A 14,405-nucleotide genomic window follows, 5' to 3' on the forward strand; every position below is an offset into this window, starting at 1 on the left:
ACCATGGAAAGAAAAAAAATGCAGGGCTTAACATATGTACTGATTGACCTTTAATTTTTGTGTCACTGGTCAACGCTTGAGAAATAGTAGTTCCTTTACTTTGTCCACCAGAGGGCAGTACAAGCTAATCTAACTTTGCTGCATGAGTTTAGTGCTGTATGTGGCTTCACTGCTGCCATGGCGACTCTCTCCAGGGGTCATGTGACACGTTCATATGTTCCAAATCTACACGCTGACCATGAGGTAATGATAACCTGCTACCTGCTCTCCATCTGGTCCTCATTCTCTCTCATCTCCACAGAGTTCCAAACATGATTTCACAGCTTACATCTCTCTGTCCTTTACATTTTAATGTAGAGCTGAATTGTTCTGAACTGCTCATATCTCAAGCGTTGCATGATTGCTGATGACAGAGGCTCTTTGTTTTTGAGGCTGATAAAAAGGTTTTGAGAAAGCTTGCATGGAGGGAGTCTCATGTGTCTCCTTGCTAACGCTTCCCCGATGGAAAGTTTTGAAGAGCTGAATCAGCAATGAATGACCTGCCAGATCTCAGGCACACACAGATTCTTCTAGCTAATGAAACAGCCTGAGGTCACGGTGGACACCTCTCAGACTCCAGGTCTTCTGTTCATCATCTCATTGCACTGCTGACCGCTGGTGTCTTATGAGATCACATTGATATCTTATTGATTCAAAGGATTAATTTACACCAAACAACTTATCTTATATGTTTCAGTTTAACAGTAACCTATCAATCAAAATGTTGGGGTCCAAACAATATTTTTATGAAAAAATGTATACTTTTATTTAGAAAGTGCCCAAACAATCACACAGAACATTCTAGCAACACCCTATCAGCCAACCAGAACACCTTTGCAGCCACCAGTGTCCTAGCAATCACACAGATAACTCTAGGAACACCTTAACAATGCCCTAGAAACTATCCAGAACCACCAGAACACCCTATGAACCATCTAACACCCAAATAATCAACCAGAACACCTTAGCAACCGCATAGCAGTGCCCTAGCAATTGTGCAGAACACTCTAGCAACACCCTAACAATGCCCTAGAAACCATCCAGAACACCCTATAACCATCTAACACCTTAACTACAAACCAGAACACCTTAACAACCACCTAGCAACACCCTATCAACCACCTAACACCCTAACAACCAACCAAAACACCTTGACTACCACCTAGCAATGCCATATCAATCACATAGAATACACTAGCAACTCCCTAGAAACTATCCAGAACACCCTAGCAATCCTCTATCAACCACCTAACACCCTTGCAACCAACCACAATACCTTAGTAACCGCCTAGCAACACCCTATTAACCACCTAACACCCTAACAACCAACCAAAACCCCTTTATCAATCATCTAGCAGTGCCCTAGCAAACATGCAGAACACTCTAGCAACACCCTAAGAACCAACCAGTACATGTTGGCAACCACCTAGCAACACCCTATCAACCACTTAACACCCTAACAACCAACTATAACCCCTTTATCAAGCACCTAGCAGTGCCCTAGCAATCATACAGAACACTCTAGCAACACCCTAACAATGGCCTAGAAACCATCCAGAACCACCAGAACACCCTATCAACTACCTAACACCCTAACAACCAACCAGAACCCCTTTATCAACCACCTATCAGTGTTTTAGCAATCACACAGAACACCCTAACAGCCCAGAAACCATCCAGAACCACCAGAACACCCTAGCAATGCCCTACAAACCACCTAACAACCAACCAGAACACCCTAGTAACCACCTAGCAACATCCTATCAACCACCTAAGACCCGAACAGCCAACCTTAGCTACGACCTTGCAACCACCCAGAACACTAACAATCGTCCAGCAACCACTTACTTATAAACTGAACAACTGCATAGCAACCCCCTAGTTTAAATATGAACCAAAAAGTGTTTTTTTGTCTCTTGTTTTCTCTCGAGAGGGCTTATCTTCACTTTTCCATTCCCTTCCTCTTTCTGCAATCCGACTCTCCACAGGGCGTCTTATAAAACAGACAAAGACTCTTCTTTTACAAGCAGGTTTTTATGGGACAAAACAACAAATTGCTATGTTTTATCAAAGAACAGGCAGGCAGGTGGCCTGTCCACAGACACTGCAGTTAATGCACCTCATCTGAGACTGATGACCTTTGGTAATTAACTTCAGCCAAACATCTCCATTCTAGCCATTGTTATTTAATGCACATTTTCTGTCTTTTGTCGTCAGCCTCGTTTAGAGAGTTTTTTTTTACTAATGGTAGAACAATTAGGATTATTATTCAATATGTGTTGAAGTGTCCTCACGAGGTTAATTACCAACCTCATTACTGTGACAACAGATGCTAAAGACTGCTGAAATTAAATGTAGTTAAATGTGAACATTACTCAAGTACTAGACGTTTATTGTAGGCCTGCAAATGTATTAATAATTAAATGATATGTTGATTATTTAATCAAATGAATTGCATATATCAATAAACACTCAGAAAACCCCCAAAATGAACATACCTCAAAGATATTATGTCAGGAGAGTAAAAAGTGGGTTTAGGCATTAGTTATTTATTTTCATATTTCATTAAACATAAGGCAATCATTGACTTGTAACTCATAACAATGCATTTTGAGATCAAGTTTGTCAATCTGTCTAAAGCAGACTATTTTAAGCCATGTCAAAACCTTGAGTTTTCCGTTGCGTTCTGATCGACTCGCTCAGTCTTTTATTGGCTGGCAGAAGCTTCAGCTTGCGTTTTCTTTGGATTGCATGAACCTCTGAACACACTGGAGATTTAATACGACACCGAGCTCTAATGAAAGAGGCCTGTTCACACCACTGCAACTCCAAAATTAAACTGTAAAACTATTATAAAATACTACAGTGTGCATTAAAAATGAGCTCTAACTCACCATTGCAACACTGCTGGGGAATGAGAAAGTGATAAAAAGAAATGAAATCAGTAAAATACAATGTAGCTGCTGACATGTATAGGAGTATACACTATGTTATCTTGAGTGGTACAATTGCTCATTATAGTTACTGATTTGAACAATCCCCTAATGGTACATATCAAACTGTGCTGTTATTTTTCTCAGTATAAGACTTACAATTTTAAAATGCTGGACGATAAAACAGGTGAAAGAGCTTCCACAGATGTAAAGGAGATGGAGAGTCCCATGTCATAACTACAGACCAGAACATCACGGAGACATAATCCAGTAAGAAACCACCTAGAAAACATACAGAACACCCTAGCATCTACCTAAACCACCCATAAAAACTAACTAGCAACTATCTAACGCCCTAATAACCACCCAAAACACCCCACTATCCACCGAGCAATCACCCAGAACACCTTAACAACACCTAGTAACCATCCAGAACCACCCCAAATTCCCTAGCAATCACCAAGAACCACCCATAGCGAACTAACAAATACCTAACACCCTAACAACCACCCAGAACACCCTACTATCCACCAAGCAACCACATAGAACACCCTAAAAACATCTAGGAACCATCCAGAACCACCCAGAACACCCTAACAATCACCAAGAACCACACATAAACTAGCAAATACCTAATACCCCAACAACCAACCAGAATACCCTACTATCTACCTAACAACCACCCACAACACCCTAGCAACACCCTCACAACACTTAGCAACCATCCAGAACCACCCGGAACACCTTAGCAATCATCAAGGACCACCCATAACAAACTAGTAACTACCTAACACCCTAACAACCACCCAGAACACTCTACCATCCAAGCAGCAACCACCAAGAACACCCTAACAACACCTACCAACCACCCAGCAACCACCCACAACGGCCTTGAAATCACCAAGAACCACCCATAATGAACTAACAACTACCTAACACCCTAACAACCATCTGGAATAACATACTATACATAGCAACCACCAGGAACACCCTAGCAAACACACAGAACACCATAACAACGCCTAGCAACTGTTCAGAACCACTCAGAATGCTCAAGCAATTACCTAGAACCACCCATAACAAACTAGCAACTACCTAACACCCTAACAACTACTCAGAATACCCTACTATCCACCTAGCAACCACCAGGAACATCCTAGCAACCACATAGAACACCCTTACATTACCTAGCAACCACCCACAACACCTTAGCAATCAGAACTACCCAAAACAAACTAGCAATTACCTAACTCCCTAATAACCGCCCAAAACATTCTATCATAACCTAGCAAGCACCAGGATCACCCTCGCACCCTAGCAACCAACCCAGATCACCCTAACAACACCTAGCAACCCTCCAGTACACCCTAGCAATCACCAAGGACCATACATAAACTAGTAATTACCTAACACTACCTAACACTAACACAACCACCCAGAATACCCTACAATCCACCTTCCACCTAGCAACCACCAGGATCACCCTGGCACCCTAGCAACCACACAGAACACCCCAACAACACCTAGCAACCCTCCAGAACACCCTAGCAATCACCAAGAACTATACATAAACTAGCAACTACCTAACACGCAAACAACCACCCAGCATACCCTACTATCCACCTAGCAACCAATAGGAACACCCTAGCAACCACACAGAACACCCTAACAACACCTAGCAACCATTTAGAACCACCCAGGATGTCCAAGCAATCACCAAAAACCACCCACAACAATCAAACAACTACCAAACACCCTAACAACCATCCAGAACACCCTACTATCCACCTAGCAACCACTCAGAATAACCTAACAACACATGACGACCACCCAGAACAACCTAGCAATCACCAAGAACCACCCATAACAAACTAGCAACTACCTAGCGCCCTAATAACCACCTGGAACACCCTACACACCCAACCACTCAAAACACCCAAGCAAAACACATATGCAACTTCTGCGGCGCTTTCATCATCACTGGCATATTTCCACACATACTCACCATGGCAATCTTGCAGACATTCTGGCAGGCCAGGCCGCGGCCAGCCACTCCCGCTGCTGGAGCGGAAGCGTGTGTATGTGCGAGTGCTGGTGGAGGGGCTCTGGGTGGAGACGAGTGTGTGTGCGGTGGCGTCAGTGGCAGGCCGAGCGCCAGGGGCAGTGGGTGAGAGAGGTGGACCGGAGGGCACGGTGGCAGCCGGCGGAGACCATGAGACGGAACCACAGAGTCCACGGTCTGGAGAGGAGACTGGGGCTGCAGAGACAGATATAGATTCATGTCACACAGGCTTTCCATCATGTTTGACTGACAATGAATAGTTCAGTAAACATTAAACATGCACAAATGTCTCAACACTGTCAGAGAAAAAGAGCAGCTTGAACATTCTCCCAAACGTCTCCTTTTGTGTTCCACAGAAAAAGAGAAAGTCATAGAGGTTTGGATCGACACACGGCTGAGTAAATGATGACTCATTTTTGGCTGAGCTATCCTTTTTAAATGATACAAATGAGTCTCATATGAGCACATGCATCAGAGCTGCTTTGAGCTCTTGACCTGCAGCCAGATGTGACGAGAATAAAAGGAGACGAGAGACAGAAACCCTGTGTGTGTGTGTGTGTCTGTATAACCTCACCTTTCCTAACATCAAACAGACCTACATCCTCTATCCTGTTACCGTCACACATTATGAGGACCAGATACTGTAGCTGCTTTTAAAGAAACAGTTCACTCAAAAATGTATTCAAGTTGTTTCAAACCTGTATTTTCTTTACAACAAAAAAGCATGAAGAAAAATGAAATTAAACTGAAGATTGGAGTAATGATGCTGAATATTCAGCTTTGCATCACAAAAATAAATTACATTTCAAAACAGATAGAAAACAGTCATTTTAAATGGGAATAATATTTCCAGTTTATTCTGATCACATAAATGCAGGCTTGCTGAACACAGGAGACATTTAAAATTTCCCAAACTTTAAAACTATTTCTCTCTCACAGTCTTGCACAGCGCAGGCTATTGGATGCACCGCAGGGGTCGGTCGCGGTACTCTGCACATCCTCTAATCACAGATCTGAACTGCTTTACTCAACAACAGCCCTGAGATCACAAATGCATCCACAATCCATCTGGCTGACAGGCGTCTCTACTGATTTTCCAACAATTTGTGAGAGCTGGTGTGGTCTGACAGCTAAAGAGCGGGTTTCAAACGCTTTGTCTTTCCTGTGTTTTTTATTAAACAAACCTCTGGAGCGTGAGATGGACGGCAACTGTCAGTCAGAACTGTAACAGAATAGTGAAGCGACACACATTTGCGTGCCAGTTTATGCATAATATGCATATGTTGTGTCTCTCAGTGTGTGGTGGAATTTGTAATATATGCATGTGTGTAAATGAGCAATGACACACCTTATATATGCTGGCACTTTGTGGTAAAGCTGAAGTCTGACATTGAGGAGATGTTCTGTACATGGAGTGCGTTTGAGTCCCAGTGTGTGTGTGAGCGGATGAGAGTGTGTGAGCTGGACTGTTCAATCTGTTGGGCCCCACAGACCTGCAGCAAAGCGCAAATACAGAACATAATGTACAATATTGCAATAATTATTATTATTTGAACATTACCAAAATCCCAGCTAACAGTGAACATTCTAAGAACTAAATGTTCTAGTAAGGTTCTCTCAAAGTTATAAACAAACATTCACAGTAATGTCTTCCAGTAACTTTATCTGTCTTTAATAATGTTCTCAAAAGCTGGCACAAAATATTTTTGTTTGTTTGTTTGTGTTTGTTTGTACTAACATTTTTAAAATGTTACTTTTTGTCCCAGAATGTTCAGAGAACATTCAAAAGTAACATTCCCATAATTGTAGCCCATGTGTCCCATAATCCTTAACAGTCGCATAAAAAATAAAATAAAATAAAATAAAATAAATAATTAAAAAATTAAAAACTAGAGATCATTGAGAAATAACATTTATATAACTGAATGGGAATTTTAAAAGATGGGATAAAGTTGTAAAACAAAATAGCTTGTTCATATATTTGAATGGTTATTGCATCACAATTGTGCAAATTTGCAGGCATATATAAAAACACCTAACTAACGTAAAGAAAACCAGTTAACCTTTTACTTATTCTTTTAATTTTTGAAACTATCAGTTATCATTTTTTCTTATGTTAAAAAAAATGTAAATATTTTTCTCCACAAAAAATACATATGACATATTAATATATTAATATATGTATATGTATATATATTATAATAAATATACTACTGTCATATTAAGTATGAGAATAAAAAGGAGAATAAGATATATTCTCTGGCAAGTTCTCTTTTATGCAGTTTTGCTTTTCAAGTAAACTGATCTCATTTTAAGGACAATTAGATGTTCTTTGCTAGAAAACAAGACAAAAACACTGATTAAAACATGATTAATTTGCAGTGTAATGAGAATTAGGGGGTTAAACATGCTTAATCATCATCGTGCTTAATCATAGTCATGACGCCAAAACATTAATGGTCCTTAAATAGGTTTAATTTTCTTTTATTTAAAATAATAACTAGTATTGGGATGAAAAACAATGCTCTTTTAAGATTCACCTCCCTAATGAGCTCTCAATTTAATTGCTAAACGGAAATAAAATACTTCCAATGTAACATTACCAAAGTAAAGCGGTTGCCAGATTGCACGCACATGAACATGCATATTAACATATCAGAGCATATTTAGAACTTAGGAACTTGCTCCACCCTGATTAGAAGTATGGCAACATACAGAGTTCAGCCAATCACAACGCAGCTCATTAACATATAGAACTCTAAATGAAACTGTAGAAAAAATACTGTACACTGTAGTTTGTTTAATTCTACACTCTTAAAAATAAAGGTTCCAAAAGGCTGTTTTTACAGTGACGCCATAGAAGAACCATTTTTGGTTCCCCAAAGAACCTTTCAGTGAACAGTTCCTAAAAGAACCATTTTTAAGAACATTTTAAAAATCCAAAGAACCTTTTTTGACTAGAAAGAACTTTTTCTGCATTTGAAAGGTTCCACGGATGTGGACATGGACCAAAATGCTCACGAAAAAATAGTTTATTTCATCTGTGAAGGTTCAATACCTCAGTTTTTCGATGGTGTTCTTCTTATTGCTGAAGAACAGGCTGAGCAGAGTTTTCCTCTTAATGCACGCGATTATTCCAACACACATCAGACACAGAAACGCCACCAGGATGCCCACCATCACAGTGCTGCTGTCTGCATGTACAGAGACACACATACACACAATGGTGAATTGAGTAGATGCTGTTGAAGAGCATTATAATAATCACAGATACACATTTAATACCTGTTGGTCTCATTGGGCCGCTGTCCATACTGCCTCCAAACCCAGCTTTATCACAGAACGGAGGAGCCCAGAGCGACTCACAGTGACAGTTCTTATTATTATTACAAACCTGCATATGAGAAACACACATGCACAAAATTGACATCAAAATTGCTAAATGGAAATATTTTCATTTTACGAATGCAAACATAGAATACAGGTAGGAAATTATTCAGCATGCAACTTTGCTAGTAGCATGTCTTTATTGGTCTGTGTGTGTGTGTGTGTGTGTCTTTGTTGAGCAGTCGTCATGTCCTACGTGCTGTAAGTCTGTAAATGCACCTCCTCAACATCTATCGAAACACTCAAACACTTCCTCTTTCCTCCATTTGGCAGCATTTGTTTCTGGTTCTCCTATCTTGGCGCTGATGAGCCGCAGATGTTGGATTTAAAGGAACATCTTGATCTAATCTGGAGCTTCATAAGCTCATTCATGGACTTCCACTATCTGTTTCTCACTATCTGCACAAACCTTTAACCAATCCGTCCTGTTCTTCAGAAAAATTGCGTTCATTGTGATATCCTTCATCGCTGGAGCTAAAACACATTCGCTCTGTCAGGTTTCACCCCTCGGTATTTACACAGATTTCATCTGGACTCATTTTAACTGTAATCTAAACGTACTTTTCTTAATTAAATGATGATTTGAAAAAGCAGGAACTCTTACAAACATTGTACATGTGTAAAACTATCGCCAGAAACCATATGGAAATGAAGCTTTCCAACCAGGATCAATCATGAACTTTGACACCTGCCAGAATGAATTAATCAAACTTATATTTCAGATCAGTCTGAACTGCATTTGCTTTTTGAACTATTTGTATTAAACATATGTGTACATATGTGTAAGAGAGATTGACTTGAAATACAGGTCCACGGCGGCTTTTAGTTGCATTCAGGTCTAGTCCGAATTACTACAATTATGTTCAGCATAGGAAATATTTCTTAAAATCATATTGTGAATAAGCAAAACATTTCCTGTGATCAGAGAATTTCCATTCATTCACAATGTATAACAACAGCAACAACAAGCAATTACTATAATTGTGTTTCTAACTTGTAAAAATTATATTCACATCATAGTCAAACACATAATTACGAGCTGGAAACTCACATTTTCATTAAAGCGCTGACTTTGATACATGTGAAAACAAACAAAGCGTGCTGTTTTATGCAGTTTTGCTTTTCAAGTCAGTTTGTCTTGTTTTAAAAACATTTAGATGTGCTTTACAGGAAAAGACAAAACACTGATTAAAATCATGATTAATTAGTGGTAATGAGAACTGGAAGTCTAAATGTGCTTAATTATCATAAAATGTCCAATTAGCAATTAAATTGAGGGTTTACTAGGAATGCGAATCTCATGATAATACATACAAATATTTAGTTTTAACAGTAATAACAGCACACACCAGTGTAAATATATTAAAGAATATGATTTAAAATATCCAAGCATTACTTCACTATCTTTGCCAAAGCAATTAAATTAATTGAAAAATACATAAACAGACAAACAAATAAATAAATAAGGTCATATTTCATCCCAATGTCTGAAGAAGAAAAAAAAATCGATTTTATTTTTAAAATATTAAGAAAGTAATTATTATTATATTAATTTTCTTTAGGCTTTATTTTTGTAATAATTAAAATATATGACCTGGACATGTTTTGTTGAGCAAACTCCCTAGCATAAATAAATGAGGTCATATTTCATCCCAATATCTCATTAAAATATATATTAATTTTCATTAGATTTTATTTTTAAAACAATAATAAAAATAAGTAATTATTATTATATTAATTTTCTAATTATATATATATTTTTTTAATAATTAAAATAAATGACCTGGACATGTTTTGTTGAGTAAACTCCCTAGCATAAATAAATAAATAAATAAAGTTTCCTCCAAAATATCTCAAGAAAAAAAAATTATATAACTCCCTGACAAAAACTAACAAACAAATAAACAAATAAACAAATAAATAAATAAATAAATAAGGTTATATTTCATCCATATATGTCAAGAAAAAAAATGTATATTAATTTTCATTAAATTTTATTTTTAAAATAATTTAAAAATTAAGTAATTATTATTACTATATCAATTTAATAATTATTATTATTTAATTATTATTTTATTAATACATTAATAAAGAGGAAGTTATTCAGCATCTAACTTCTCAAAGAGGTTACAACATTGTAGAATTAACCTTGTGGATTTCTTTAAAGCTGCTTTTTTAAAACGCTGTACGCGCTATACATATGACTTTGACTTGAATTAATCAAGTCATGCACTTTGGTGTCATTATTAAAAGAAATCACACTGAGCCCAGTTTAACATTATGAGTGTAGCCGAGTAATGAATAATTTATGAGACTGAGGACATGAAGACGAGCTGTCATCATGTAATTATGGAAATCCTGACATGAGCGTCACATCAGATTCATTTTATCAAGAACATTTCTACACTGCATGGGCTTCATACTGTATGTAGGTCTATGGAGATTAAACTATACACTCACCCCGTGTCCGCTGCATTTGGCTGAGCAGTCGTGAACCCCGAGCACACTGATGTTCTGACACTGTCTGTTTATACACATCTGCACAAACACAGACAGACAGAGTTTATTAGTTCTGTCAGTCAGTGATGACCGACAGCTCAACTCCACCCAAACAAGCTGACATGATCCTCCAAATATCCTCACAGCAGCAAACAAGGTGGAAAAGTGTCTCACACTGTGTATGTGTCAAACGCAATTCAGTCTAAGACACATTTATTGCTTTATAACTCAATTTTATTAATACTATGATGTCAGGGTAATTTCCAATTATGTCAGGATGTAACCAATGAGGCCACTCTTTCCTCAGTTAACAACGCTGATTTCATTCATGACTCAGTTTTGAGCGTGTAGTCATTGCATTTAGCCTTTGCGTGGCACCAACGACTTCTATTTTGATATAAAAATGAATTATATTGATAAAAGATCAGAAATATGGATTGAGACTTAATGCCACCAGTGTAAATAAAAACCTGATCCAGGAAAATAGTGCTGAGTTTAGTAACTATAATGAGCCTTGCATAGAAATGTTGTTTTGCACAATTTCAGTTATGATATCATAACATATCATTTTTGAGCTGAAAATCGCCTATGAATTTCTGTAGATATAAATATAGATATGCAGAAGGGATCAAAAGATTGGGACCAGTAAGGTTTTTAATGTTTGTTTGTTTTTTTTAAAGAAGATTCTTCTTTTCATCAAGGCTGCATTTATTTAATTAAAAATACAGGAAAAACAGTTAATATTATTTCAATTTAAAATAACTGTTTTCTAAGTGAATATATTTTAAAATGTAATTTATTCCTGTGATGCAAAGCTGAATTTTCAGCATCATTACTCCAGTCTTCAGTGTCACATGATCCTTCAGAAATTATTCTAATATATTATCAATGTTAAAAACAGTTGTGCTTTTTTCTCCTTTTTTTTTTTTTTGTTAAAAGAAGTTAATAATTTTATTCAGCAAGGATGTGCTAAATTGATATAAAGTGATAGCAAAGACTTCTATTTCTTCTATTTCTATTTTGAAATTAATATTTAACTCAAAGAATCATGAAAAAAAAAAATTACAGGTTCCAAAAAATATAATAACACAACTGTTTCCAACATTGATAATAAAAGTAATAAATCAGCATATTAGAATAATTTCTGAAGGATTATGTGACACTGCAGACTGGAGTAATGGATGAGGAAAATTCAGCTTTGCATCACAGGAATAAATTCTAATTTAAAATAGAAAACCATTATTTTAAACTGTAATAATATTTCACAATATTAATTTTTTTCTGTATTTTTGATCAAGTAAATGCAGCCTTGATGAGCTTTTTAAAGAGAATTCTTTAAAAAAATCTAATAAAAAAAAAAATCGAAACTTTTGAACGGCAGTGTGGATACAAAATGTATGAAAAATACAAAGGTAAAAAATTAAAAAAAGTTTAACAAAAAAAAGAAGGTAAATTATATTTACAGCAATGTAGATATAAAACGTATGAAAAAATACAAAGGTAAAAAATTTTAAAAGTAAAAAAAAAGGTAAATTATATTTATGGCAATGTAGATATAAAATGTATATAAAAATACAAAGGTAAAAAATGTAAAAAGTAAAAACAAAAAAAAGGTAAATTATATTTATGGCAATGTAGATATAAAATGTATGAAAAAATACAAAGGTAAAAAATTTAAAAAGTAAAAAAAAAAGGTAAATTATATTTATGGCAATGTAGATATAAAATGTATGAAAAAATACAAAGGTAAAAAAATGTAAAAAATAAAAAAAAAAAGGTAAGTTGTATTTACCAAACTTTTGAACAGCAATGGAGATATAAAATTATATAATGCAAATAGGGTAAAAAAGGTAATATAAATATAAAATAGATATAAAAGGTAAAAATGCTAAGTTAAAAAAAAAAAAAAAAAAAAAAAAAAAAAAAAAAAAGGTAAAAATGCCCCTGAAAATAAATTCTGGGGATCAAATATTACCCAATAATTCATAATTATTAACAAAAAACAGACAAACCCAAAGCTATCCATTAAGATAATATAATAATAATAATCCTCACATAAATTCTAGTTTCAGTCAGAACACCATAGAAACTAGGGTAATTTAGCCCATTCTGCAGTCCTGATGTTGCTGATCTACATGAACATGATCCAAACAAGCTTGAGTTACACTAAATAAGCGATGGTCATCTTATTATTTACTCTCTTTACCATGTTTTCTCCACATTTGGTGCCAGTGAGCACGAGGCCCGGATCCGGCATGTCGTCTCCCAGGTACACGTGAGTCCCGCGGCAGAGGATACGCCCTCCTTCCTGGAGCGGGATGTTGGTTTCTATGGAGACGGCATTGGTGCCAATCACAGGCCGGTTGGCTCCGCCCTGACACTGGATCTTCCCACATTTAGCATCTCTGGAAAACAAGAGGAATAAACCATTTAAAATGCAGATAAATGCAAAAAAAAAACAAAATGCAGTAAATTCCAAAAAATATATATATATATTTTTTAGATATTTTTGTAAAAATATAGTAGTAATAATATAATAAAAATAGATTAAAACGCAATATTTAATTATTAATTAATTAATTAATTATTAATTAGTATATAATAATTACAATATTAAAAATATTACATTAATTAAATTAAATATATATATATATATATATATATATATATATATATATATATTCTTTTTTTTTTGGCCTTTTTTTTTTGTCCAGACCTGAGACCCAATATGGGTTATGAACTTATCGAAACTTGTGAGTAATGTTTCCAGTCGCTAATAGATCCCATGTTCTAAATCAAAGCGTTTCCCAGACTAACACATATGCAGTGTTTTCACAGCGCTGAAGTGTGTTTCCTCTGTTGAGGATCGTGGTAATGGGACATACATCTTTGATTCCGATGGAGCCAAAACAGAGAGAAATAATGAGGCATCCTCTCCACTAAAGACCAATTACTGCATTCAGAGGGCAGTTTCTCACGCAGCCGCGTCCAAAAAAGAAAGAATGAGACAGACAGACAGACAGAATGTGGCTCGAGTCCCTCTGGCCAAACTAAAGAGTCATTAGTGGCTGAAACTGTTTCTCTCTCCGTCTGTCCACTTCATGTCATTAAAATAATTACTACGTCGATGATATGATCCGTGAAGCACTTAATAAAGCAGCCAATCTGAGCTCAATTAAAACAAAGTGTATGACAGGTGTTACCTGCACATGCAAATTACTCTGACATTTTCAATAGGCTTCTGTTCTCTTTCTTTTAAAGACGCGTCTTGTTATTTGATTGGTTGTTTGATTTCTCGACGGATTCATCTCTCTCTGTGAGAGAGAGAGAGACAGTCAGTCGATAAAGAACAGGATGGGAAGAAACTGATGAGAGAAATTCGTTTTAAACTTTAATTTAAATCTAAAATGTAATTTTAAGAGAAAAACACTCAAAGACCTCTGAGGTTTTGAAAGTACTTTTGATTTTCTGTCATCCTGAAGTGC

At 36.2% G+C, this 14,405-nt stretch overlaps 1 protein-coding gene across 2 annotated transcripts in view; it reads right to left on the reverse strand.

Annotated features, from left to right (window-relative positions):
- Positions 1–14,405, reverse strand: part of LOC127174433 (disintegrin and metalloproteinase domain-containing protein 12) — a 123,516-nt gene that overhangs the window by 5,512 nt on the left and 103,599 nt on the right. For both annotated transcript variants that reach the window (XM_051124870.1, XM_051124871.1), the window contains exons 16-21: positions 13,127–13,325; positions 10,882–10,959; positions 8,320–8,428; positions 8,093–8,228; positions 6,383–6,527; positions 4,978–5,229 (exon numbers count right to left, since the gene is read on the reverse strand). In XM_051124870.1, the coding sequence (XP_050980827.1) occupies positions 4,978–5,229; positions 6,383–6,527; positions 8,093–8,228; positions 8,320–8,428; positions 10,882–10,959; positions 13,127–13,325 (919 nt within the window). The remainder of the gene's footprint in view (positions 1–4,977; positions 5,230–6,382; positions 6,528–8,092; positions 8,229–8,319; positions 8,429–10,881; positions 10,960–13,126; positions 13,326–14,405) is intronic.

The sequence above is a fragment of the Labeo rohita genome, chromosome 12 (genome assembly GCF_022985175.1).
Source record: "Labeo rohita strain BAU-BD-2019 chromosome 12, IGBB_LRoh.1.0, whole genome shotgun sequence".
Lineage (NCBI taxonomy): Eukaryota > Metazoa > Chordata > Actinopteri > Cypriniformes > Cyprinidae > Labeo > Labeo rohita.